This window comes from Cynara cardunculus, assembly GCF_001531365.2.
Source record: "Cynara cardunculus var. scolymus isolate 2C chromosome LG 15, CcrdV1, whole genome shotgun sequence".
Taxonomy (NCBI): domain Eukaryota; kingdom Viridiplantae; phylum Streptophyta; class Magnoliopsida; order Asterales; family Asteraceae; genus Cynara; species Cynara cardunculus.
This window is the reverse complement of record NC_037542.1, coordinates 17,210,645-17,238,477: the sequence shown is the minus strand read 5'-3', so window position 1 is coordinate 17,238,477 and position 27,833 is coordinate 17,210,645. Positions and strand designations below refer to the sequence as shown.

At 35.1% G+C, this 27,833-nt stretch overlaps 3 protein-coding genes across 4 annotated transcripts; 2 read left to right on the top strand and 1 right to left on the bottom strand.

The window, feature by feature from the left end:
• Window positions 1–494: 494 nt before the first annotated feature.
• Window positions 495–9,744, top strand: LOC112528239 (beta-adaptin-like protein C). The gene is made up of 15 exons (XM_025139218.1): window positions 495–592; window positions 1,771–1,968; window positions 3,981–4,094; window positions 4,307–4,557; window positions 4,780–4,915; window positions 5,010–5,189; window positions 5,270–5,362; window positions 5,446–5,657; window positions 5,760–5,823; window positions 5,900–6,079; window positions 6,604–6,696; window positions 7,047–7,438; window positions 7,786–7,975; window positions 8,054–8,257; window positions 9,369–9,744. Exons 1-15 carry the CDS (start codon window positions 506–508, stop codon window positions 9,666–9,668), a joined length of 2,694 nt encoding a protein of 897 aa, XP_024994986.1. The 5' UTR covers window positions 495–505; the 3' UTR covers window positions 9,669–9,744.
• A 4,139-nt stretch (window positions 9,745–13,883) lies between these two features.
• Window positions 13,884–21,499, top strand: LOC112527384 (ethylene receptor 1). Its single transcript, XM_025137996.1, has 7 exons — window positions 13,884–14,106; window positions 15,486–16,430; window positions 17,573–17,941; window positions 18,559–18,825; window positions 19,565–19,692; window positions 19,783–19,977; window positions 20,910–21,499. Exons 2-7 carry the CDS (start codon window positions 15,528–15,530, stop codon window positions 21,265–21,267), a joined length of 2,220 nt encoding a protein of 739 aa, XP_024993764.1. The 5' UTR covers window positions 13,884–14,106; window positions 15,486–15,527; the 3' UTR covers window positions 21,268–21,499.
• Window positions 21,500–22,185: 686 nt separating this feature from the next.
• Window positions 22,186–26,261, bottom strand: LOC112528206. 2 transcript variants are annotated; one of them, XM_025139174.1, is made up of 7 exons: window positions 26,199–26,261; window positions 24,412–24,736; window positions 23,402–23,534; window positions 23,170–23,288; window positions 23,029–23,091; window positions 22,871–22,939; window positions 22,186–22,460 (listed from the first exon to the last, which is right to left on the bottom strand). In XM_025139174.1, the coding sequence occupies exons 2-7, from the start codon at window positions 24,601–24,603 to the stop codon at window positions 22,374–22,376; spliced, it is 663 nt and encodes a 220-aa protein (XP_024994942.1). In that variant the 5' UTR covers window positions 24,604–24,736; window positions 26,199–26,261; the 3' UTR covers window positions 22,186–22,373. The 2 variants fall into 2 exon arrangements, with proteins under 2 accessions (XP_024994942.1, XP_024994941.1); XM_025139173.1 differs by lacking the exon at window positions 26,199–26,261 and adding an exon at window positions 25,886–26,170.
• Between the last annotated feature and the right edge of the window lie 1,572 nt (window positions 26,262–27,833).

Here is a 27,833-nt window from a genome sequence, read left to right as displayed (position 1 = left end):
GGGCCATGGCTGGTTTCTTCATATATGAGCTTCAATCTGTGTAGTCTTTCGATATATGTGTTGGAATATTTTTAAATTATGTATATTTTTTACAATTGTTGTGTTACGTGTATATAAATTTAGAAAATAGTATAAATATCATATGTGTAATTATTTAAATACATTTTGGTTGATTTGTGTCATTTACGATCATTACTGATGCAAAATAACATTAAATAACATTTAGGGGCAATCTGATCATTTTAACAGTTTTGTCCATTGTTGTTTCATCGTACCAAACATAGGACAGATGATTTAGTCCCGTCCCGTCCGGTTTGCATACCAAACGCTACTAAGTGTAGGAATACCCAAACAAAGAGCCATCCGACCCGTAGTTTGACCCGTTTCAGTTTTTAATCAGTCCTTTGAGATCATCATCGTATCGTCATTTTCTCCAAGCTCCCACTTTCTCTCTCTAGAAACCGTCTTCTCCGTCGGATCCCCTCGTCGGAGTTCACCTACAGAGATGAGCGGCCATGATTCAAAATACTTCTCCACAACTAAAAAGGGAGAAATACCGGAGCTCAAAGAGGAGCTGAATTCTCAGTACAAGGTTCTATATATGCATTTTCATCTGTCACACACACACACAGACATATATATATACATATGTGTGTGTGCGTGTTTGTATAAATACATGTCGTAATTGTATGCTTGCATACGATTTAATTGTAAAATGTAAATTATCCAAATTCAATAATAACGTAAGTGTGTTTTTGTTGATCCGCTTGAATCATTTGTCATCGTCACATTGTGCCAGTTATATTGTTAGATTAATCACTGATATGATTATATAACCTTGTGATCGGGAATGCATGTATTCGAATTCTGAGATTTGGCGGAAAATTTAGTTATAATATTAGCATGAATGAGGCAATGAGCCTCCGTTCCATTTGTGGAGCTTGAATTATGCAGTCTCCCCATTATTCCATGAATCTGAAGATTCTAAAATGTAGCATGTGAAATTGTGAAAATTCACAGGCAAGTGTGCATAACTTTTTACCTTGCATGCACATGCTTGCATTTTGCAAATTCGGTGTTCCTTGACTACACATAATATATTTACTGAAGTTTGAAATTAGACTGAAATTCAGTCGTAATATTAACTAAATGATTCTCATCGGTTTCACATTGAACTTTGGGTGCTATGCTCTTGGAATTCATGACGAAGCAACACATTGACATGAACATTAGTCAATTTGACACGTTTCAATTATTACCTTTGCAACCAGCACGTGACTACTGTGCAATTTTTATCTTTGATTGATGGTTCTCTTGAAAGAGATTGAGCTAGGAGTGACATGATTCATCAAGTGGTGACACAATTTCTTTTGCTTTGCAATACCTTGTTTTACAAGGTCCGGTAAGTGATTAGGAGATTTATAGTAAGCAGTATATTCAAACTGTTGTTGCATCAACCTGGTAGTATTATTTTGGGTATTGGGTTAATTGAACATGCCCCACAAACAACGACAACAATGAGTCTTATATCCTAAACTGTTGGGGATAGGCTAAAAAGGAAGCCCTTGGGAACATGAAAAGGAGAGGTGAAACAATCAAGGCTCTTGGACATAAAATAACATACTATAGTTGGATAAAGAGGAAAGGAACAGGGGTGAATATCATGTTTTTTTCTAGTGTTTTCCATACTAACAGACTGCATGCTGCATGGCTTTTTTTGTGGTACTTTTGGTTTGTTATCTTGATGGAAACTCGTCTTCTGCCATTCAGGATAAGAGAAAAGATGCTGTTAAAAAGGTCATTGCTGCTATGACTGTAGGGAAGGATGTTTCATCACTTTTCACAGATGTTGTGAACTGTATGCAGACAGAAAATTTGGAACTCAAAAAGCTTGTTTATTTGTATCTCATTAATTATGCTAAAAGCCAACCTGACTTGGCAATACTCGCAGTGAATACTTTCGTGAAGGTAATAAGCTGGAAAAGCTCGGGTTTTCACATCTAGGTTATAGTTGCACCTTGTAGTTTTGTCTTAGCAGAATATGATCACATTACTACTTATACTAATTCATGCTATGCATGTTCCCATCCATGGTTTTAAAAATCAGTTGAGGCGAGGCGGTCCAAATGTGTTTTTGTATTGCATCTTCTTAAGATCTTATTGTTGAGGCATACGCCTCAATTACTAAGGGAAAGCGCTTCATCTCATGTTTTTGTCTTTCAAAACCTTGTTCCCATCTAAGTGCTCTCTTTCACAGGTGAAGTAAAAGATTAACCACAAGTTTGTGAACCATCTTCATGATGCCTTGGAAGACCATACCTGAACATGTTTATGTCACAAGAGATGATGTTGGCCCATTCATGATGATGTCACTTATACTTGTAATGTATTTTTAAGGTCTTTGAAGCGAATTGATCTTCTTGCAATCGAGCATAGCACATCTGACAAATGGGACACATGTTTAAAATATGTTGATAGATTGCATATTGGGGGGGTGGGGGGGTGTTTCCTTCTCAGTGGGTTTGTTTTTCATGCTGATGTTGAGGATACTCCATGTTGTGTATATTTCATATCTAATATTTAGTTGAAAGGTGTAACAAGTAGGAATAGTGATCACAAATATCACAAGGGTGCTGATGAAGACAGTAAATACTGCAGTATGTTACAAAGTTTGCACGAATAGGATACAAGAAAGATGCAAGGATGCACCCTTTCTCTTGCTTTTTGGGGTGGAATATTTGGATGCTTGTATAAATGGAAACTAAGTTGGAGATCATTTATTGATAAATTTGTTCTTTGTGCTCTCAAGGTCTAGTTTGGGGGACATTTTCTTGATTTTTAATGTTGGAATATGTTTTGAATAAGAGAAAAATATTGCCACCATTATCTGGATTTTTGAAACATGCCAAATTCTCAGATGCTTATATGTAATGGACTAATTTTTAAGTGATAGAGAACTGTATAATTCAGTAATGATGATGTGAATTCAATCTTGGGAGTCGGTGTGGATTACACTTCTACATGATGGAAAGTTGTGACACTTGTCTTATGACATTCTAGTGATACTAATGAAGCACTTCATTAGTCCAAGATTTTGAACATTGCTGCAATAGCAACCTCTGTTTTATAAATCAAACAGAATTTGTTAGAAGAAAATTTGTCACATGTCTATGGTCTTATCAAAGAGCGGTGCAACAATTCCCATTTGGTATTTCCATCAAGAGTGAATTACCTAAACAGTCAAATTGTTGCAATAGAAATCCAGTTTACCATATTCCTATGTCACTAAGACCTATTCCTATATATATTTACTTTTAAATTCGTCAAATTCCCACACAAGAGAAAGGGCATTTCAAGGAAATAGTTATAGTCAAACAGTTTCCTAAGTATGTGTAACAAGTCAAATGGTGTTGTACTTGTCAAATGAAGGTGGTATTAGATTTGATGACTTGTGTAACATATGAAGGAAAAATCAATTTGAGAACCGTAAAACTTCTGCTTTTGCCAACATCTGGTTGAAATGATTGCTGCTAAATCTACTGTCGTTAATAGAATTTCCTTTAACATGTTTTGTATGCCTTTGCTTTCTAAATGTAGCACTTGAGAGTCGAGGCTAGAAACGACGACCTCCCTATCGTGTATATTCTTGACTTCATCACATGAGCCTCTCAAAGAAAATTCCATTTGCCTCTTTGTTTGAGTTTAGTTCAGACCATTATCTACAATCCCCCTTCTAAAGTTACCTTGTACTTAAGTAGTATGGGTTTCAGATTCTACGTCATTCTTTAGGTACAATAATTAGTGTTGTTTTGTGTCTAATAAGCATGTGTCATCTTTTTTCTTTTGCTGTTTTTGTTTGGTATAAATATGAATTTATTATTGTTTTTAATTTTATTGAACATCCAAAATAGGCCTTTGAAAAGATTTTTAATTTTGTTTACTGACATTCTAATAGGGGATTGCATTAATGAGAATTACAGGATACACAGGACCCAAATCCTTTAATCCGCGCTTTAGCTGTTCGGACGATGGGATGTATACGAGTTGATAAAATTACAGAATATCTTTGTGATCCCCTCTATAGATGTCTTAAGGTTGGTTTACCTTTCTCTTTTGTTGGAATCTTGAACTTTTGATCAAACCGAGTATGAGAAGATCATTTGTTTATTGTACATGCAAAATACAAAGAAATGTCCAAGATTATATATCACTACTATGCAAAAATAAACTAGAAAGAAGAACCATTAGTATCTATTTGGCTAACAGTTATATTCATCTTTGTGTTTTTTTGTGCTATTTCTTTCAGGATGATGATCCTTATGTTCGAAAGACAGCAGCTATATGTGTTGCTAAACTTTATGACATTGATGCTGAGTTGGTTGAAGATAGGGGTTTTTTAGAAGGACTCAAGGATTTGATATCTGACAATAACCCTATGGTTGTAGCAAATGCTGTTGCAGCTCTTGCAGAAATCCAAGATACCAGCAGTAGACTCATTCTTGAGGTCACTAGCCCTACACTTACAAAGCTCCTTACAGCTCTAAATGAATGCACCGAGTGAGTGTGATTCTTAATTCTTAAATACAATGTTTTCTTTTGGTAAAAGTTGCTATAAAGTTAATTTGTAGTGTGGTTAGTGTTCTGCTGCACCTTGCTTCACTTGCTTGTTTTGCTCTTACTTTAATTTTGTAGTGTGGTTAGTGTTCTGCTGCACCTTGCTTCACTTGCTTGTTTTGCTCTTACTTTACTTTGTTGGAATGTCCTGTGAACATGATTCAGATGGGGTCAAGTTTTCATATTAGATTCTCTTTCCAAGTACAAAGCAGCTAATGCACGTGAAGCTGAAAATATTGTAGAGAGAGTTACTCCAAGGTTACAACATGCAAATTGTGCGGTAGTTCTTTCAGCTGTTAAGGTGACTCCGCTTTCTTCTTTTCTTTTAACATTGCCTTTTGTTCAAATTCTTATTTCCTGTAGCCTAAAAATCATTATCATTATCACCTCCGTAGATGATCCTTCAACAAATGGAACTGATCACTAGTCATGATATGATTCGAAATCTATGCAAGAAAATGGCTCCTCCGCTTGTAACATTACTTTCTGCAGAACCTGAGATTCAATATGTTGCCTTAAGGAACATTAACCTTATTGTACAAAGGCGACCTACAATTCTTGCCCATGAAATTAAGGTATTATGGTCAACCTTTTTTTATCTTTTGGATTATACTAATAGCAGGGAGATATAACATTAAATCAACCTACTTTCCAGGTGTTTTTTTGCAAGTACAATGATCCGGTATATGTGAAGATGGAAAAGTTAGAGATCATGATAAAGCTTTCTTCAGATAGAAATATTGACCAGGTGATAAATGCTCTTGAAGCTAGTGATATTTTTGCTGTATTCAATGGATCTTGTTTTATGTGGTAATACACTCTCCGTCCCAGGTATTGTTGGAGTTTAAAGAGTATGCAACAGAAGTAGATGTAGATTTTGTCAGAAAGGCCATTCGTGCCATTGGGCGTTGTGCTATCAAGTTAGAAAGAGCTGCTGAGCGTTGCATTAGTGTTCTTCTGGAGCTGATCAAAATTAAAGTAAACTATGTAGTTCAAGAAGCTATCATTGTCATTAAAGATATTTTTAGAAGATATCCTAACACGTAAGGTTCTGATGCCCCATTTATATGCAGCTAAATTTAACCATGATATCTTACAGAATAACTGTATTTCAAACTTAACCCCTAATCTATTATTTCCCTCAGTTATGAATCTATCATTGCCACACTTTGTGAGAGTTTGGACACTTTGGATGAGCCAGAAGCAAAGGTACAGTGCATGTCTGAATGAACTCTAAATACTCTGCTTCCCGTGGTAACTTTACCAGCTTTCCTTTTCTGCACAGGCATCAATGATTTGGATAATTGGCGAATACGCTGAAAGAATTGATAATGCCGATGAACTTCTTGAAAGCTTTCTGGAGAGTTTCCCTGAAGAACCTGCACAAGTCCAGTTGCAGTTATTGACAGCAACAGTCAAACTTTTTCTTAAGAAGCCAACTGAAGGGCCCCAACAGATGATTCAGGTATCATTCGTTGATTACATTGTTGTGTTTCTATACGTCAGGCATAATGGATACCATAACAGTAACAGAAAAGTAGCATAGAATCCAGAGACAAATGTGAGGAAAATAGGTTAAGACAAAGAAGGAAACACAAAGTTAGTATCCAGAACTACTAGTGCAAGTAGAAAAATGAAGACTATTGTACAATAAAGCATCACACGAGAAGATACAATGGTAGACAAGAAAAGTAGGACATACTACGACAACCCTCTATCTTACGATAGAAGACGCTGGTAACCTAACTGCTACCGCGCTACCCATCCTCTTGTCTCATTTATCATCTCCAAATTCCCCTCCTCCTATCCATGCTACAAGTTTGTACCCATAGTCTGCTACCCTAGTCTTCCATCTCCAAGAGATCCAATCGGTTGTCATGTCCTTGAACATTTTAAAGTGTATGGTGTTTAAAAAGAGTCCGTTAAAGTTCAGACTCTGTATTTCTATCTATGTGGATCTGGTTTCATGATGCGTTATTCTCTTTGTAGGTTGTTTTGAATAATGCAACTTTGGAGACTGACAATCCAGATCTACGAGATCGTGCATACATATATTGGCGTCTTCTTTCAACTGATCCTGAGGTTTGTATTTACTGAGCTACTTGCTGCTATCTCCTGATTTTATTGAACTCATAACTCATATTCTGTAAGGTCAGAACATTCTAAAATGTTAATCTTGTATCTCCATGTTTTCATAATGCAGCATATATTATAATATTATATATGATAACTGACTTTCCCGAAACCTAGAGTTTTATGCATCATTTGATAAAAACATGGTCCCCATCTTTCTTAACTTTAGGGGAATAGGAGGCTTGTATTTAGTTTATTCATTTAGTTATGTTTGTTTTCAGCAATTCATATGTTTTTTGGTTCTCATAATAAAGTTTTAGAAACCCATTCGTCATAATGACTCATAATTTACACATCAGGCTGCTAAAGACGTTGTTTTGGCTGAGAAATCAGTGGTCATTGATGATTCAAATCAATTTGAATCATCCCTCCTCGATGAACTTCTCGCTAATATTGCTACATTGTCCTCTGTGTATCACAAACCTCCTGAAACATTTGTAACACGTGTGAGGACCATTCAAAAAACAGAAGAAGAAGAATGTCCAGAGGGAAGTGAAATAGTGCATTCTGAGACATCGCTTGCACGTGTCGCTAATGGTGCACCATCACTTACTTTAAGCACTTCTCCTTACGATGTAGCAAAGCAATCATATCCTGCACCTGTTGTCATGCCGGATTTACTTGATCTGGGTCTTGATGGTGATGATAATAATGCTATGGTGCCAGTTGATCAACCTACATCACCTAGAGGGTAAGTGTACCCTAGAACCCACAAATTAGAATATGACATTCCAGCAAGATTAATGTAATAGTGCAAAGACGTAGGATTGTGTGAGAATAGGAGTTAAGGTGAGAAGTGTAAGAAAGGATCTGGACATGATCACTTTTAATCCTAAAACAACCCATGAATTGCGCTTTAGAAGGGAATTGATCTAGTGTATCTCATTAGTGTTGATCTAGTGGTTCCCTTCAATTAGGATTGATTCAAGGGTGGAGATCCCTTCTTACCCTTCTCACGATAACTTTCATCCTCACGGGACTCAATCCATACTGCAAATCTGTGTGTACAAAATCACATAACAGTTTCTACTGTTGCAGGCCTCCTCTGCCTGTTTTATTACCAGCTGAAACTGGTCAAGGTTTACAAATTAGCGCACAGTTGGTACGGAGAGATGGTCAGATATTTTACAGCTTAATGTTTGAGAACAACACACAAACTCCACTGGATGGACATATGATCCAGTTCAACAAGAATACGTTCGGTCTTGCTGCTGGTGGTCCGCTTCAGGTACCTGTTATTGACTACAATATTTTTTCTCCTACTGTATCTTGTTGCTTTAAAGGAATCACCTATACTTTGGACCAGATCCCACAAATGCAACCAGGAACAACGGAAAAGACCCTTCTTCCTATGGTTCTGTTCCAGAATATGGCACCAGGTCCTCCAAGTTCACTTTTGCAGGTTGCAGTAAAAAACAATCAACAGCGCGTATGGTACTTTAATGACAGAATCTCATTGTTTGTATTGTTCACGGAGGATGGAAAAATGGAACGCGGTACCTTCCTTGAGGTAACATAACTCTTTGTATATTCTTTTATATACCCTCTATATTTGAGATATAAATAAGATGGAACAAATTGAATATACAGAGATACAGTTAAATATTGACTGTTTGCATCATTGGACCACATTCTCCATGTGTGTGTCTTCAATCTCAATTCTCTTTGCATCAAGCAAGTAGAACCCATAATCAGATCACATTCATTTTGGCCACCATCATGTCATGTTAGACAAAAGGAAAATGAATGTCAAATGGCCTATATGAAAATGGCATCTTCACTTTTGAGGCTAGTGGACTGTTTTTTTTTACATTATACTTGTAATAATTATTTGAAAATATCATGAGATCTGTTATTATGCCACTCATTGAACTTTCTAACAAATACTAAATTTAAAAATTGTTGGTGCTACATTGTACATAGAGTTGCACATGGACCAGTCCTAGTCCGGTCAGAAATGTCCAGTCTTGTCAAAGCAGTCTGGAAAAAGCCTAGACCGGTACAGAATTGGCAAGGTAAAGACCAAATCAAGACTGGCGGTCTGGCCCCGTCCAGTCTGAAAAAAGGTCGGGTCTTGGTCTTGATTCGGTCAGAAAAAAGTCAGGTCTAGGCTTTTGGTCTGGTTAGTTTAGAAGAAGGAAAAAAGGGAGAGAAAAAGAAATTAATATGTTTAAAAAAGGGGAAAAAAATCAGACCGATCTATATCCAGTCCGACTCAGAAAAAATCTGGTCCAAAAAACAACCGGCGATCCGCACTATTTTCGAATGCCTAAAACACTCCTTAACAAAGGGATCTCTTAGACCGGAATCAGTACCATAAATAATTTGTAATGACAACATTATGCTATAGGTTCCTTTTAAGTTGAAATTTTGCTAAAAGATGAATATCCCAATGGATATGTAACATCCTAGAAAGAAAATTATTGCAATTTCTTATTAGATGGATGGACATTTTCTCTCTCTAGATTACTACATGGCTTCTCCAATTTTAATTCATACTGACAGCTTAATACATACATCCTACAGGGTTTAATGAAAAAACAACCAAACAGCTTCTAACACAACTTGCTAAGTTGTAGTTAGCCGATCAAATCTAAGAATTTTTGCAACTGTGATTGCAGACATGGAGGTCATTGCCCGATTCCAACGAGGTCTCAAAAGACTTCCCCGACATTGTGATAAACAGCGTGGATGCAACCATAGAGCGGTTGGCTTCTTCAAACATGTTCTTCATCGCCAAGCGAAAGAACAAAAACCAAGAGGTTCTATATCTATCTGCTAAAATCCCAAGAGGTATTCCTTTCTTAATTGAACTTACGACACTTCTTGGGTCTCCCGGCCTTAAATGTGCCATTAAAACTCCCAGTCCGGAAATGGCTCCCTTATTCTTTGAAGCTCTTGAAACTCTCTTCAGGAGTTGATTTCGGGTTCCCTGTCTTTCCTCTTTTTCTTTGTTTCTTGCCTTCACACCTTTTACAACAACTGCTCAAATCTAGTTTCGTTTTCTTGGCAATTTCAATTGGATCCAATGGAAAACAGAATTTGAACACCAACCCTTCATTTCTTTTCCTATTCTTTCACTAGATTCTGGTACAAAAAGGTAAAATAAATAAAATTCTAACAGTATCGAGTTTTGGAGACAATATCTCGTTTGATCGAGATAATCCTAACCGGCCATCAAGGCCATAGTTAAGATGAGCTTTAGCTATGAAGTTGTTGTTGCCCATATGAATTTATATAACAAGCAACTTCATATGTTTGTTTTGGTTATTCATGTTCGCTCTTTGGTCATCCCAACTCCCAATAGATTGACTAGAATGCTTTTTAACTTTGGGATTATTTTGTGACACTATCGGCCTGACTTGAAAAAGCCTAGATAAGCCCGGGTATGAAAAAGTCTGAATAAACTTGAAAAAGTCCGGCCTTTTTCAACCGCAAGTCCAGTCTCGCCTTAAAAGGTCGAGGCCTTCTCTTTTGCTGATATGAGAGGCCCGAACCTTGTGCATGTCTTGTCTACTCAATGCTATAATTTGGCTGAATGTGGTACTCTTTTTATTTTTATTTTTATTTTTATTTTTTAGTATTATTTTTTGGCAGATTTGGCATACTTGAGATGTCTTTGTTAGGCTACTTTAAACAATAAAGTTTGAATAATGGTATTGATTATCCATGATTTGAGCCACTTTTTTTCTCTATTTTGTAATCCTCAGATTCTTTTAAGATCAGAAACAACCACATTAAAAATATAAAACTTTGTAGTTTATTGATTCATTTCTTGGTGGGTTTTTTGGTAGCACATAAGAGAATGATTATAATATATAATTTTTTTATCTTTCAAAAACCACCATAATCATTTAAATAAGATTCGTCGGTAATATTCAGATTGTTTTTTCGTTGGGGATTTATTGAAACATAAATGTTTATGTTTATCATTGGTTTCTCGTATTTCTTGTCAATTTTTATCTTATTAACATAAAAGATCTATATGGTAGAGATAGTTACGGATCGGGTCAGAATCAAATAAAAACTTGATTATATTCAAAAAACCAACGTTCTCATATTTTCCTTAACTGTTGTCTTTTTAAAATTGGTAAACATCATGACGTAAGTTTCTAGACAAGGATAATATTTTTAGTTAGATCGGATAAATGTCAAATTCTATTCTTAAATCATACTTTATCCAGGTTCGATCAAAACTGGTAAAGACAGAATAGAATTAGTTTGTTTTTTGCCTTTCTTTCTTTTTTATAAATCATTAATTTTTTTTTTTAAATAGAGTAATAGATTTTTTTTTCATCGTATTGACAAGATGTTTGATAAAGAAAAATCTGAATAACAACTGTTGGATGTAAAACATTACTTCATAGTTAAGCATCTGAAAATAGAATTTCGTCATCTTCGTTTCTCCCCCAGTTGAGTATTCTATTTTTGTTGCCTGAAATACCCTATCCTTTCCTTGGGAATGAGACGATTTTTGTTGTCTACCATAATCCATTTTTTTATTTAAAATTGGACATCATATTTGTTGTATTAAAATTGATTCCTTTAACTCTAAAACAATTGTACTTTAAACGAGTTTTCGTTTTATACAACAACGAGTTTTTTATTAATAAAAAAGTTTCTTTTTCTCAAAATGTCAGGCCCATGAAAGTATCACTTTATCAAGTAAGATTATAGTTCATTAAATTAGTATCGTATTCAATAATTTATCCGATAAAATAAGAGTCATTATCCTCTCTAACCGAATAAGATTCTTCATTACTTTTGTCAGGTAAAATTCTTGATCATTGACATGTTTATCCGGTAAAGTAAATGACGCGATAACCACTTACCAAGTAAACATTTAGTACACGGTTTTTAATACGAATACGGAATGTGTATGAAAAGTAAATATATAATCATAAAATATGAAATGAAATTATGTACCAAAGTGTAAACTTGGTTAAATTGATTATATTTATCTGTAAATAATAAGTTTCAGAAGCAAAGTATAATTTTGATTAAATCAATCACATTTTGGACTTATACGATAAGAGACATTTAGTTCAGATAGAGGAATGAAAATGTGAATGAATTCTCATCCCTTTTGATTTAACTTGGAATGAATATTCGGGCTTCTGAGGGAATGAGCCCATTATATTATTAAAATAAACAAAAAAGTTTCTTTTATTTTTATTTTAATTAATTATTGCTTAATAAATTTAGAAATGATCATTCCAAATTAATTTAGAAGGGGAAAAAAAATCATAGAATGAATTCCACTGGTTGTCCTTGTGGTTTGCTTAAATTTTGGATTTGGTTTTTAAAATAAACTATCTACATTGATGGTCCCTAACTTTTCATTTTGATAACACACATGGTCACTCCAGTTAATAACGTTAGTTAGTAACCGTTATGTTATGAAGAATTAGTCGAACTTTGAACAAACTATAGAGACCAAAAGTGTAATCTTCTCTAAAACTTAATTTGATTTACGTTTTTTTTAATTTCTTAGAAATACATAGTTTATATATCTAATCGCAAATCAAATTTTATTAATATATATATATATATATATTAAAAAAATCTTTATCTGGTAGCTTCACTTTAACTAAAGACTTTTTACATTTTCACAAGCATAATTTTTTCACTCCTGCCATCACTACTCATTTTCCTTCAAAGACTCACAAGCATGATACTCCAATTTTTTTAAAACCCTGCAATTGCAAGAAGGAAAGATTTATTTAAAAACTATTAAATTCACATAAAAATTTAGTTTCAAGTTTAGAAAATGAAGATAAATTCATATATATATATATATATTTTGGTTGGGAATTAAAATATGCGAGCAAAATATTTTTTTGGGTAACCATGAATTTCCGAGCAAGCTTGCGCACACCGACTAATCACACGACGACCACGAATGGCCTGGAGTCATAGTAGGTGAACCTTCACGGGTATAAAATGTTTGGTAACACCATTATTAATTTATAGTCAAACTACAAATAATTAATATAGCAACTAAGTAGAAATTATAAATTAAGATTAAAAAACACTGATTATTCAAACAATTAAGAAAAATATCACTACAACAAAATTAGGTTTATATGATGCCAAAAAGATTAAGTGTCATAATAGATTAAAATTGTCAATGCGACCCTTTGTAAATATTCTAAAATATTGTTAGAACGTCCAAAAATGTTCTATAAACTTATTGCAACACCTTTATATAATATGTTTTATTGTTTGAATAATCAGTGTTTTTTGTAAATTTATAAATGTTATTTTGTTATTATTTTAATTATGTGTAGTTTGACTATATATTAATAATCTCATATTAACCGAACTTGATTTTCAATATTTCGCTCGCGTATCTATCTATTCCCAACCCAAAAAATATGTTCCTTTGTTTTTTAAATTAGAGATTTTTCAGCACTAATCTTTTATGAGTTTAATAGATTTTAAATAAATATAAAAATGAGTAAATTACGTTTTCCATCCTGTGGTTTGCTTAAAATTGTGGATTACGTCCTATGGTTTTTAAATTTTAGATTTCATCTTATAAATAGATAAGTTTACGAGACACTTCTCAAAATGTATCTGTAAAATAATCAATAGGATATTTTATTTAAAGATTATTCTAAAACACTTGTTGAAACGTTCTATTAACATATTGTAATATTTTTAGATATGACGTTTTATAGTATAGTCTATAAACTTAAGTTTTATGAATGATCTAATTCCTCAAATTTATGTAACTATTAACCCGCTAACTCAACCCGGACCCGCCTCAACCCGCAAGGATTGAGTTATAATTTTGAATGGGTTGGATTGGGTTAAGATTTCTTCAAACTGTCATGATCAACTTGGATTGTAAAAATATTGTAAACTACCCAACACAATCCTATACCCCTAAATTTCAGACAATTTTTTCTATTTTAAATGCTTTAAAAAATCTGTTGATGTAAAATAAAGGATAAAATATTTATTTTAGAAAATATATTAAAAATGGTCTGAGACAACGATCTTATCAGCCATGGTTACGTCCGAGAGTTTGGGCTTTAGAAAAAACACTATGAAAGATTGAAGAAGCCATCGTAGACGTAGTTCAACCAAAGCCCACCATCATCACCTCGTCTCGTCATAATCAGTCCAACAGCTTTCTCTCTCTTTCCAAAGAGAGAGTCTCTCTCTCTACTCGGCTTTATACCACCGCTTCCCTAAAGTCGTCTTCACTCAGCTGTATCCCGCTGATTGCTTTAACCGATTCTTCTTTGATCGATTTCACATTAGCCTACGTGCCCAATATTTCATTCATGGTACCTGATCACTTCAACTTCAACTTACAGATTTCATGATTCACGAGCCTTACTCCCCAAGGTAACGGGTTTCGTTGCTTTATTGGGTTTCTAGGGTTTAATTTCAATTCTTAAACCCTTATATAGGAAGAGAATATATGTTTTCCTTTGTTGATTTATGCAATTTTTTAGGTTTATTGGTTTGATAATTTTAATTTGCATTGACTTCTACAGTATAGATCATAGTATTGATCTGTGCTGAGTTTGAAGTTTATACTTTTGTTTCGTTTGATCGAAGGTATGGCAAGATGTTTGTAATGTAATTGGTGTGAATTAATGAGGTTTCTGTTAGTGATAGAGGGGAGTTGGTGGTCTAAATGTTGAATTTGGTCGAATTACCAAAAGGGATCGATATCTTCATGATAAATAAACCTCTAGCTTGAATTGAGCTGAGCACCCTACAGCTGCTGAAGATATTTAGTTTGCATTTGATGGCTTTAAGAAAGGAATTGGAAACTTGTAGGTTTGTAAAGATTGACTTGTTTCATATATACTGATAAGGGTTATTTGGGATGAAGTAATTGCATAAATCTTGTTTGAGGAATGTTTTGTTTAAACCTAGAATGACTATGAAAGGGTAGGTTCTTCATTTACATACAAGAAAGAGATAATTGCAGGATGAAGGATCTTTGATTTGTCTGTAAGTCCTATAACTGACTGTTTCCTCTTATCTTTCTTTACACTTAGCCTTGTAAATGGAGGTCGGTAGAGCTTGCTTTCATAGAAATTTTAAAAAATTGGGAGTGAATTGCATCTTCAACAAAAAATTAATAGAATGAAGCTCCAAATGTTAATGAGAAGACACTTGGAGCGACGATTTTGTAGTCTTTCTATATTCGATTTGCTTTAATCTTTGAAATTTGATGAATGGGTCTTGCTCCTTTAGTTACTAAGGTGATGAATTGATTTGCATTCTAACTTATGCCAAAAAATTGAATCAAGTCTGGCAAGGACGGACCCAGAATTTTTTTCAAACGGTGACTGTAAGAAACAAATATAGGGATATTTTTCACAAAATCATCATTGGTCTGTTGGTTAGCTCATTGTTTTTCATATGTGAGATCCTGTGTTCAACTCATTATATTGCAAAAAAAACCAGAAACATAATAAATCTGAATTAAAAGCTAAAAACTAAGAAAATGACACTACCAAGGAAACTTGTGTCCTCATTGTAGTTTCAAAATATATACGGTGGCATACAACAATTTAGTATGGTGGTCCTTTTCACAACCCTATACTTTTTTACACTACGACGGAGGAACAAAATGGTGGCACGTGCCACCACAAAACCCCCCTGGGTCCATCCCTGAAGTCTGGTTGTTTGATTGTTCTTTTTATTTATGAAGTGGGATTCTTATGGTCTTATTAGTAGTGAGCTTATACTGTTTGGTTATCTTGTAGATGCTATAATTAGCGTACGCCTTGGGAAGTGGTTCATCAACAATGGAGTGCAATTGCATTGAGCCACAATGGCCGGCTGATGAACTTCTGATGAAATATCAGTATATATCAGATTTCTTTATTGCACTTGCTTATTTCTCCATTCCACTGGAGTTGATATATTTTGTGAAAAAATCAGCGGTTTTCCCCTATAAATGGGTGCTTGTTCAGTTTGGCGCATTCATTGTTCTATGTGGAGCTACACATCTTATTAACTTATGGACTTTCAATGTGCATACAAGAACGGTAGCTATTGTTATGACCACTGCCAAGGCCTTGACTGCTGCAGTGTCATGTGCAACTGCCCTTATGTTAGTGCACATTATTCCTGATCTACTTAGTGTGAAAACTAGGGAGTTATTCTTGAAAAATAAGGCTGCCGAGCTTGATCGTGAGATGGGTATCATTCGCACCCAGGAAGAAACAGGCAGGCATGTTAGGATGCTAACTCATGAAATAAGAAGCACTCTTAACAGACATACTATATTAAAGACTACACTTGTTGAGTTGGGAAGAACATTGGGATTGGAAGAGTGTGCTCTTTGGATGCCAACACGTAGTGGTTTAGAGCTTCAGCTTTCCTATACTCTTCGCCATCAAAATCCAGTAGGGTTTACAGTTCCAATACAATCTCCTGCAATCAATCAAGTGTTTAGTACCAATCGTGCAGTTAAAATATCTCCCAATAGTCCTGTTGCTAGATTACGCCCAGCTTCTGGAAAATACATGCTCGGGGAGGTTGTTGCTGTGAGAGTTCCACTTCTACATCTCAATAATTTTCAGATTTATGATTGGCCAGAACTTACAACAAAACGATATGCATTGATGGTTTTGATGCTTCCTTCGGATAGTGCACGGCAGTGGCATGTGCACGAGTTGGAGCTTGTTGAAGTAGTCGCTGATCAGGTTTGCACATTGTCTATTTTTCTTGATTTACTTCAAGTTTAGTTTTTAGATCTTCAATTTAGTAAGTATATCTGGAAACTTGATGTGATTGTTTCAGCTTCTCTTTGTTAGCATGAATGGGTATAGTAGTACAGTACTGAAGTAGCCAATGCTTAGTTTCTTCTCAATTGAACAACGAGAAGGTTTCTGTGTCCAGACTTCACAGGAGGAATGCAAATTAATCTTGTTAAGCTTGTCGACAACCTTTTATGTAGTTTCTCAAAAAATGATTTGTATATATATATATATATATATATATATATATAATGTTGAGAAATTAAGTTCAACAATCATGTTGTGTTGAGTTCTAAGCTTTTAACTAGGCACTTCTAACAAATAGCCTGCAACACTGCTGTAGTGATAGAGTCGAATATTCTTGATTAAACTAGGTTTAAGCATGGTCATATGAATATTTAGAAAATGTCATTTCTATAGCTATCTTTAGGTTCTGCGGTAATGCCATCAACAATCCCCCAGAAATTTGAAATTACTGATTTAAACCAAACCAAACAAACCCAATATATCCTACCTGGAGGTAGGGTCTGTGGGGCAAGATGTATGTAGACCTTTATTCTCTGCCTCTGGAGCAGAGAGGCTCCTTAAAAAAGACTCTTGGCTTGCGAAAAAAGATTTGGAAGGCAAAACTTGAAGCCATGGTTTTGCAAAAAGTATAGTTAGTTAACTAATATGAAGGGAGGTTTAGAAAATATTGCGAAGTGCCTGAAACAAACAAAAGATTTTAAGATGAGAGGAAATACAAATGAAAAAGTCAGATAAACCTACAAATAGCTAAATAGCACATGAACAATTTACTGATCTAAAAGCAATATGTTTCCATGTCAAACCACTTTCTGGTGCTTTTCTTCATCTCCTTTTAGCGTATGTGGTGACTGAATTTCTTTTTCGTGTTTGCTTTTGCACGGTAATTCTATCGCTTCTTTTCTGTAAATTCTATGTGGGCTGTTTTGGGTTTAGAACTTTAGCCATAGTGAGGTTGTTTATTGGGGTTCAATTTTACTAGATGATTATCCTTCAACTGGAGATTATAACCAGCTTGTTGATCAAATGGACACATCATTGAGGTATTTTTTTTTGTTCTTCAGGTCGCTGTCGCTCTTTCACATGCGGCTATTTTAGAAGAGTCTACGAGGGCTAGGGACTTGCTTATGGAGCAGAATGTGGCGCTTGATCTTGCAAGAAGGGAAGCTGAAACAGCTGTGCGTGCACGTAATGATTTTCTTGCAGTTATGAACCATGAAATGAGAACTCCTATGCATGCAATTATTGCATTATCATCATTACTTCAAGAAACTGATTTGACACCAGAGCAACGGCTGATGGTCGAGACCATCCTCAAGAGTAGTAACTTGCTTGCCACACTAATAAATGACGTATTAGACCTTTCGAGGCTGGAAGATGGTAGCCTTGAACTTGATATTGCAACTTTCAACCTTCATGCTCTCTTGAAGGAGGTAATTCTTATATTGGTTTGATTATATTTCTTCTTTTTGGCTATTTGCAAGAAGCTTGTTAGCCGATAAAATAGTCATGTTTGGTAAAAACTAGCTAATAAGCTAAATGACAATGTAAAATAATCTAAATTGACATTTGAAGAAGTTAATTTTAACGTAAATTGCATGAGTGGAAGAAGAAAAAAGGACGACACACCTTTTTGGCTGTGGTAGAGTATTAGGTCCCGTTTGTTAGCAGCCTAATGGACTCCCGGCTTATTCAGCCAGCTATACATGACTCGTTGGTAGTGGCTTAATGATATAGAAAGTGGCTTATTCAGTAAGCTTTTAGAAGGGAGCTTTATGCAGAAAGCCGAGTTTTTTCCAAACTCGCCTCTCCCAATTAAAGAACACGCTCCTTCCATCTATGAAAATACCCTCCCAAACAAAAACCTTCCTAATTTATGCACACAACTTTATCCATACAGGAGTTGATAAAAACCCAACCAAACAGACCCGTAATGTCCTTTTGTCAGCTGAATAAGACAAAATTATCCGGTCAGACTCTAGTATTTGACTTCAGGATAGTTGTCCTTGTTTATAGTTTTGTACCGACAAATTTGTGCGTCTTTTCTCAGGTGTTAAACTTGATAAAGCCTGTTGCATCGGTCAAAAGGTTGTTTGTTACATTGAGCATTTCTTCAGATTTGCCAGAGTATGCCACTGGTGATGAAAAGAGGCTTATGCAAATAATTCTAAATATTGTCGGCAACGCTGTGAAATTTTCAAAAGAGGGCAGCATTTCAATTTCTGCTGTTATGGCAAAACCAGATTCTTTGAGGGATCCTCGAGCTCCCGACTTTTTTCCACTCCCCGGTGATGCTAATTTCTATATGCGTGTTCAGGTTCGTTTTACCATTTTCTCTTCAGTAATTGTCGGCTTTATTTGCTAGTTATTTAGGGTGTGTTTGGTATCCAGGCGGGACAAGACATGACAAAACAGTTTTCCAACGTCTAGCTGAACAGATAAAATGACCAATTTACCCTTAATGAGTTGTTTATATCTTTTATATATTTGATCAATTTATGTAATTTATTAAATTATAATAAAATAAATATTTTTATAATAAAATAAATATTTTTATAACAAAATATATCATTAGAAAGTTTTCGACAAGACAATTAAAATGACACTAAACTAAAAAGTTTATGTATTTTTCAAATTTTATTTTATACCTTTTCTATATTTTTTGTTATTATTAAATATTTAATAAATTACATAAATTAACTCAAATATAGAAATCATATAAAAATAATATCTTTGAGGACAGTAAAGTGAAAGTTTGAATAACATAAAATACAATAAATAAAATTCAAAGAATGAATAAAATGTAAAGAGGGAGGAGTATTTGATGTTTTAGAAGAGAATTAGGTTTTATTTTGAGGCTATATTGGTAAAATATAGGTCTGTTCCACCTTGTTCCATGGTTGGGGGTGGAACACCCACTTTGGTCCACTCTGTTCCACACAAAGGTTCTGCCAAAACGTGGAACAGTGATCCCTGTTTTGTTTTGTTCTGTCCAGTTTACCAAACACACCCTTAATGTCTTAAGTTCAGTTGTTAACTACATTCCTCTAGTGTAGGTGAAAGATACAGGAATGGGAATCAGCCAACAAGATATTCCTAAGCTGTTCACGAGATTTGCAGAAAGTCAATCACCAGCATCTAGAAATCCAGGTGGCAATGGACTTGGCCTTGCCATTTGTAAAAGGTAATTGTGTTCTTTTATCTTCTGCACTTCGGGTTTTAATTTCTGTGTTATGAAACTAAGTAATTTTGGGTCTGTCTTGAATTCATGCAGATTCGTAAATCTTATGGAAGGTAATATATGGATTGAAAGTGAAGGCCTTGGCAAGGGATCTACTGCAGTCTTTTATGTCAAACTTGGATTTCCCGCACGTTTTAATGAATCCCGACACCCTCATATGAGAGTTCCAGCAAAAATTGGGCAGACAAATTTTTCGGGATTGAAAGTTTTAGTCATCGATGATAATGGGTTAGTGATGTCTGGAGGGTTTTGTCAGTACCCTTTCAATTTTGATACTAAGCTTAGTTGACTTGAATGTCCAAGGAAATAATGTCATGTGTGCTTATATGTATACACACATACATACATATTTGCACACATATGTAGATACAGATAAATGAAGAAATAGTGTGGTTTGAGTTATATCCAACGAATGATAGTGTTTAAATGCTATCGGGATCCCAAAACATAGTCCCACCATGCAATTGTGCACGGCCTCAAATGCATATGTATATGTATATACTTATATACTTTAATAGAGTCGGTTTAGGGAAAACCGCAAAAAAATGAAAAACTGAGGAACACCCTAGTAACCTTTCATCCGAACAATATGCACATGTGCATACAAGTAATTTGTCCGGTATGCACATGTGCATACAAGTAATTTGTCCGGTATGCACATGTGCATAACATGCATTAGTGCATAAATTCCAAGAAACAGCTTCAATTATATGTATGCAAATGTGCATACCTTCCAGATGAATGGTTACCAGGTTGTTTCTCAATTTTTCATTTTTTTGCATTTTCACGTGAACCTGACCCTACACTAAAGTATATATGTATATACTTTTTGGGCTACCAGTCTTTTTGCACACACCTTTTGCAAGCTAGGGGTCTTTACGGAAACAACTACTCTACTCTCCGGGTGTGAATACGTCTCACCCCTTCCAGACCCCACCTCTGAGTGGGATATGTTGGGCTCATTTGATTTGAATCCTGAAAAGTGGTCCCACTGTGCAATTATGCATTGTCAAACCCCGGCCGTTTGCCCAATACAACATAAAAAATCATAGGTCGCCAGCTCGAGTTTCTTCATGAGGATTTTTCTTCTTGTTATCTTCAGGACCCAATGGGATTATTATTTTATCTTGGATCTTTGATGCATGTTTCATGTTATGCAGGGTTAGCCGAACCGCAACCGAGGGACTTCTCGTGCACCTTGGTTGTGATGTAACAATGGTTAGCTCAGGCGAAGAATGCTTACAAGCCATCACCAAAGAACACAGGGTTGTCATCATGGATGTCTCTTTACCTCCTGCAGACAGCTACAATGTTGCAAGATCCATACACGAAATGTTCCCAAAACGCCATGAAAAGCCGCTCATAGTAGCGCTTACCGCCAACACAGATAAGACAACAAAGGAAAGCCTCTTAAGAATGGGAATGGATGGAGTTGTGCTTAAACCTGTTTCAGTGGAGAAGATGAGAATTGCTTTATTTGAGCTTTTAGAGCATAAAAAGGGTCTATTTGAAGCATAACACCATGAATAAATAGTCTGACACCAAAAGGGCAAGAGGATTTCAGTTGGTTGTAGTTGTACATATTGCTGCTTTTGTAGTATATTGCTATGTGTTGATGTGATACAAGATGGTACCCATTTTGTTGCATAGTAATTGCTTCAAGAAACACTTTGATTGTATCATTTCATGGCACTTGATTTGTCTTTACACTATATTATAATTCATCCCCCTTGTTTCGGTTTGGTTGATTTATATATAGATAAAGCTGTCTGTGTAGATTAGTATGTTAGTGTAGATTTAGAATGTTGTTGTTTTGGAGGGGAGGGGGAGGGGGTTCTTTCGTCAATAGCTTATTGAATAAGGTCTGAGTTCTATTGAGCTCATTGAGCTGCTAACAAACAGGGTCTTGGGGGCCGTTTACTAAATGCTTATTTGGTAAGTGCTTACCGGATAAATTTCCTCATCGAATGAACATGACAAGGGTCAAAAATCTAATCGGGTAAGAGCAATAAGAATGATGGAGAGTCTTACCCGATAGGTGAAGATGACGACCCTTATCCAAGTAAGCTTTTACCGAATAAATTGTTATATTCAATACGTTTTGATGCACTAAAATCTTAAACATCAAAATAAATTATAGTGTTTTTGAATTACAAACCACCACCTCACTTTCCATAATTGTTTGGAGCCTTGGGTGGGTCCTCCCCATAATAATGACAAGATATTAAAATAATTCAATTTTTATGATTAAATTCCCCAACCCCAACTCCAACCTCATTGCACAACAAAAAGGTCCACATCTTCTTGACCCAATTTAGAAAGTTATATATGTTCAAATAATAATGCATAAAACAAAAGGATGTACATCAAAATCAATCTTGTAATATGTAAATTTAATTTATTTTCGGGATTTTTATCGATGAAAACGAGACACGATTAGATATAAACGGAAACTAGAACATGGGTCGATATTACAGGGTTAAACATCAAGGAGAGTTCGTAAAGCCAAGAAACGAGCTTTCTCTATCTCCAGTTAAGTCGTCTACAATTAAGAGTTGCGCTAATCGGTTAGGATAATAGTACGTATACACAAACAACACGCACGCGCACACACACACACATTATCAACTTCGATCCCTGTTGCTTCTTCCGGATTTCCGCCTCTTGGCTGCATTGATGAACTCCATTATCGCTTCCATTTCGCTCACTTTCTGTGGCACGGAAAATGCAACGATCAATGTTTTGCTAAAAAGTCGGTATATAACATAACCAACTTTATAAGGCGTCAAATATGTTTAAAGAAAGGGACAAGAGTTGCCTAGAGATGGCTAATAGATGAATGTGGTCCCAGAAAATGGCTATTTCAGTTAATTTCCGTCGTAATCAAGACACTTTATTTCAAAAATGTCTTATGTAAAAGTTATTAGGACACTTTATTTTAAAAATGTCGTAAAAAACTTGTTAAGATGTCCAAATACATCCTATTGTAGCACAATTACATTCTATACTTAAAGTCTCGTAAAACAGTTTATTAAGCCATTTAGACATTTGACGTCCTACAAAGCCGATTCTGTTGCAAGGTGTGCAAAGTTCGAAAGAGCATGAAGCACGAGAGACGGACCTGGGAAGCAAAATGTTTGTGAACCGCGTTAACCAGCTGTTCCTTTGTCGGATTAGCGTGAATGTTCCCCTAAACGGACAAGAATTGCGATTCAAAATAATCGTTACAAAACAAGATAAATGGGTGTGCGTTTTGATAATCGTATAAACAAAACTTACGAGATTAAAAGTACTGTAATATCGCCACAGCGTGTTCGTTCCCAGCTTCGAAAAGTTCACTTTCTGCTCATCCACAAAAAGTCATCAAGAAATAGAATATATCAAGATTTTAACCAACTTTACGGTATGATTCCAACTTACGGGATAACAGATTTCTCTGCAATTGTTACGATTAGCAGATTTCATCGATGGAGACGGACCCCACGGTCTCGTGTAACGAACTCTCGGCTTGTTCAGTTTGCTAAACTCTGTAGCAGTGGCTGCCACCGAAAAAAAGAAGAAACCAACTTCAAATTGTTTGAATGGAATTGCATTTGACAATTTATGGGATTTTCGGGGATTTTATCATGTAACGAAAAGGGTGTATACTTACGAAACTCGTTAACATCGGAGCCGCTGCTTGAAATATCGAATTCGTACTCATCGTCTTCTTCATGACCAGTCGGGGGTTCAAGAACACTCAAAGCATTCCTTTGCAGCTTCACTTCAACTCCGTTTTTCAGAACCTAGCAACAGTTGGAAATTCGACAGAATGGACAAATTCGTCATTTTGCCAAAAGAAAAGGTTCCGAATTCGATGTCACATCGATATTTCCATAAAGGAAATTGTTGCAGAATTTATCGGCATAACGGGTATAAAACCCAAAATCTTGATAAAAAGCATTTCACTTTCATGATGCCCCATTTCAAGTATGGGGTTCTACAATGACAAAATAAAAGAATCTTATCCACCATAATTTTTTCAAGTGGTGACAATGTTTGACTATAAAAAAACGAAGCCCAAATTGTTTTAGAAACATAATAAGCCTGAAATTAATAGCTAAAAACTAAGAAAATATACAAATGGGATTCGAACCCACGTCTAAAAAGGGAGAAAAGACCCTACAAACCAACTCTATCAAGAGAAACTCGCGGTATTACTGTAGTTTCAAGAAATATATGGTGGCACCCAGTGGCACCTTTCACCACCTTAAAATGTTTTATACTACGATGGACGGACAAAGTGGTGGCCCATGACCACCATTTGCACCTCGGAGGGTCCGCCACCGTGGCAACGGGGCGAATAAGTCATTTTAGCTTGAAACAAGAAAAGGGAAAGTTGCAATCTTTATGACACCAAATTAAAAAAATGAAGCATAGAACCCAAAATCTCAAGAAAGCATTTCACTTTCATGATACCACATTTGATTATATCTAGTGTCACCACTACTACTAACAACATTATTTGAACGAAATCGACCCACGTCGGTCCCATCTACAATCTTAATCATTTTGGCATGCTATTTTCCCCCTTTTCTCCTTAATCAGTGTGACCAAAAGATTCAAAGCAACAAAGGGTATATGTATTTGAAATCAAAAGCAAGAAAAAGGATAAGGGAATACCAGCCAATGCCAGCCACCGAGGCCGACAGCCTTCTTCACGACGCCTTGAAGACCCACCAAAACAGATTTTGTTCGGTTGTTTCCGGTCACAATAACTTTGGTATGCCTAGGAAGAACAGAAAGCTCTTCGTCCCCACTTTCTTCACGAAAAGGGGAGAAAACCCGAGAAGAATATAGCTCCGGCTCCAGCATTCCTCTTAATTTCCGACAATTATAGATCTTTATCGAAATCTTTAGAAGTCCAATACAGTGATCTAAAGTAAACCCAAGATTTTGCTAAGCTGCATCCAATACCCTTTTCTAATCCAACCCATTGAGCAAGAAGCTGAATGTACCCAGAAAAGAAAATTGTTCAATTAGATAAACAAACATCACCCCAGAAAAGAAAATTGTTCAATTAGATAAACAAACATCACCCACTTCAAATCCCTGATCAAAAAACCAAAACTTTGTCATATGAAACCCTAAAAAACAGTGTTTTCAATTCAAGATTCCTACTTTGGGTTGAATTATGCACTTCTTGATATAATCTCCTATGGGACTCAAAGTTATACAAGAATTTAAACCCTTTTATTAGATAAACAAACATCACCCACTCCAAATCCCTGATCAAAAAACCAAAATTTTATCATTGGAAACCCTAAAAACCACTGTTATGATTTCAAGATTCGTATTTTTGGTTGAATTATTCATTTCTTGATAAAATCGCAAATGGGACTCAAAGTTATACAAGAATTTAAACCCTTTTAAGGATTTTGATCCAACTTGAAATTATGAGAAGAAAAGAAGGGGGGAGTGAGTGTGTGTGTGTGTGTGTGTTCTTAACTACTTCAGTTTAAAATTTAAATCTTCAAAATCTTACACGAAATCTTTAAGAGAATGTTGAATGCAAAATGACCCACAAAGTCATTGGATCTCTCTATCAATCACGGGTTCAATTTGAAAACAATAAATGAATCAAAATGAGTGCAAATAGAGTAAATATATAATCACACGTAGCATTTCGAACCCCAATTTTTTACCATTCGGATCTTTAAATCTTTTAAAGTTTAAGAAACAGAAATCTTTTACCCAATTTTAAACAATCAAATCATTCCTGAAAAAATTGAACTAAATCCCTAATCAATTTCACTCAATTTAGAAATTATCCATATGTAAAACAAGAAACCCTATTCAATCATATGAATTCAACCCAAAAATATCACTAAAAACATACATTAAAACAAAACCCATATGTATAAATCCACTATTTGATTAAAATTCCCAACTCGATTCAAAAGATCAATGATTAAGCTTGATGGGTAATGTAAAATGCAATATAATTACATCAAATAAACATTAATCAAAGCTTCAAACACATAATCACATGACTAAAATCTCAAATAGAACTTTCAATTTCGCAAAACAGATAATTAGCTACTGACAAAAGCTTAAATGCATTGAAAATAGACCACAATTTTTGGGAACTCATTACCTCATACAACACTGAATTTGAGCAGAGCCATAAAAAGCAAGAAGTGGTTAGTTTGAACTTTGAAACAGATGAAGCAAGGGTTTTGATGGGATAAATAATTCGAAATTTGAGGTCAGATTTGAATGAAAAAATTGGGAAATTTTTTGCGGGGTTTTCGGGAAGAGAAATGTATCAAGTTTTGAGGGAGATTTTGCGTGTTTGATGATGGGAAAATTGTTAATCAATCAGGATTCTTTCTTGTTGGAATATACAGAGCACATAAGGGGAGAGAGAGAGAGAGTATAGATACAATATACACACACTAAATGCTTACCAACTGCCATTGGAAACGACCTGCAAATGAATAAGACACACGCACACTGTGTACGGTCAATCAGACACACAATTTTGCTTTTGGGTTAACTGGTTTAACCGGCTATCACCGGTTTCATACTATAGCCCAGTTTGATCTTTTTAGCTCGGCTGGGCTCGGCTGTACTTTTGTCTTCTTCTCAATTTGAAATTTGAAATTCGTTTGCTCCCTTTGGAAACACACTTGCATGAATATTCTTAATTAATAAAAAAAAATTATTACATGAAAAATATACAGAAATTAGCTATGAATACTACAATTATCCTTATACGAATTTTAAATAGTTAATTATTATATAAACCAGATAATGTACAAATTTAGAGATGACTAAACAAATCAGGTCAGGTCCAGCTTGGTACTAAGCAAAGGATTATGAACTGTCCGACAGTCTGTAACAGATTACGATTTTTACATAAATTCACGGTTTCCCCCAAGACTGCTTACGTCATCAGGTTTGGTTATACATAGACCCAATTATTGATCACCTCTATTCGAAATAGCACATTACATGGAAGATTTTCAGATACAAACATCAACAACAATTTCACATGTTAAAAGTATTGTCATTGTAAAGAAACAAAAATTGTCGAGCTTTTCTAATGCATCTATCCAAGGGGAGCATCTGGCAGGTTTGGATGGCATGGAGTAAAACCCGATAAGGTTTCGGGGTTGGGTAAAGAGACCCAACCATTATGATTTTGTGGTGGGATTTGTTCAAGTTTCGATGGAGTTCAGACATATTTGTGTTCAGACAGCTTGCGTTATTTCTTATATAGTTATATGGCAGAAAATGATGCTTTGTTGTGGTGATTGGATGAAAAAGAAATCAACTAATAAATCCATATGTAATTAACAATCACTAATCAGATCTAAATGGGTTTAGCTTTTCAACGGGTTTTGGTGGATGGTACGTAAACCCACAACACGGAACCTACAATCCTACATAAATTTCGATTTTCAATTTTCGGGTTTTGTAAATAATCGGGTATCTGTTTTTTCAAAAATCTCAACTCAAGTTAGACGGGTTCATCAGGTTAAGTCGGGTTTTACACAACCATACATCGATCTATCGAGTTAGAATTGGTCGAGTTATAGGAGACAATGGAAGGAGAATAAATTGAACCCAACCCAACTCGATAAACCCGATGTCTTTCTAAACTACGGATGTAATGTGATTATTAATTATTTGATTAATATATATACATTAGACATTACCTTGGCCCGTAATCAATTATATTCAAAATCAAATTACAAAGTTCAATTGTAATTTTACTTTCTTATTTGAATGAACTTTCAAATTTTTTTTGAGTTTGTCAGCCTTTATTATATGTTTCCATTTTGATTTTACTTCGTTTAAACAAAACGTTTAACTGTATTGTAAACCAATGTACCAAAGTTGTAACTCAATCAGTTCAACCCTTAAGGTTTGTGTTAGGTTGAGATTTTTCAAAACGCAAATATTGGGTTCGGGTTGTTCAAATGACTTCTACCCAACCGATATGCGTTGTAATAAATGGAATATTATGTTAAATATTAGTCGATAGAATTCCTTATTCTTTTTTTATAATTTAGAATATTTTACGAATTTGACCTTTT

What these genes read in the sequence shown, in the direction of transcription:
- LOC112528239 (XM_025139218.1), top strand. Translation starts at nt 506, where the DNA reads ATGAGCGGCCATGATTCAAAATACTTCTCCACAACTAAAAAGGGAGAA. An exon ending in CAGATAGAAATATTGACCAG is followed by an intron (nt 5,363 to 5,445) that starts GTGATAAATGCT and finishes TCTCCGTCCCAG; the next exon opens with GTATTGTTGGAGTTTAAAGA. An exon ending in TTCTTTCAACTGATCCTGAG is followed by an intron (nt 6,697 to 7,046) that starts GTTTGTATTTAC and finishes TTTACACATCAG; the next exon opens with GCTGCTAAAGACGTTGTTTT.
- LOC112527384 (XM_025137996.1), top strand. Translation starts at nt 15,528, where the DNA reads ATGGAGTGCAATTGCATTGAGCCACAATGGCCGGCTGATGAACTTCTG. An exon ending in TTGAAGTAGTCGCTGATCAG is followed by an intron (nt 16,431 to 17,572) that starts GTTTGCACATTG and finishes TTTGTTCTTCAG; the next exon opens with GTCGCTGTCGCTCTTTCACA. An exon ending in TTAGTCATCGATGATAATGG is followed by an intron (nt 19,978 to 20,909) that starts GTTAGTGATGTC and finishes CATGTTATGCAG; the next exon opens with GGTTAGCCGAACCGCAACCG.
- LOC112528206 (XM_025139174.1), bottom strand. Translation starts at nt 24,603, where the DNA reads ATGCTGGAGCCGGAGCTATATTCTTCTCGGGTTTTCTCCCCTTTTCGT. An exon ending in CTCCGATGTTAACGAGTTTC is followed by an intron (nt 23,289 to 23,401) that starts GTAAGTATACAC and finishes TTTCGGTGGCAG; the next exon opens with CCACTGCTACAGAGTTTAGC. An exon ending in GCAGAGAAATCTGTTATCCC is followed by an intron (nt 23,092 to 23,169) that starts GTAAGTTGGAAT and finishes GTGGATGAGCAG; the next exon opens with AAAGTGAACTTTTCGAAGCT.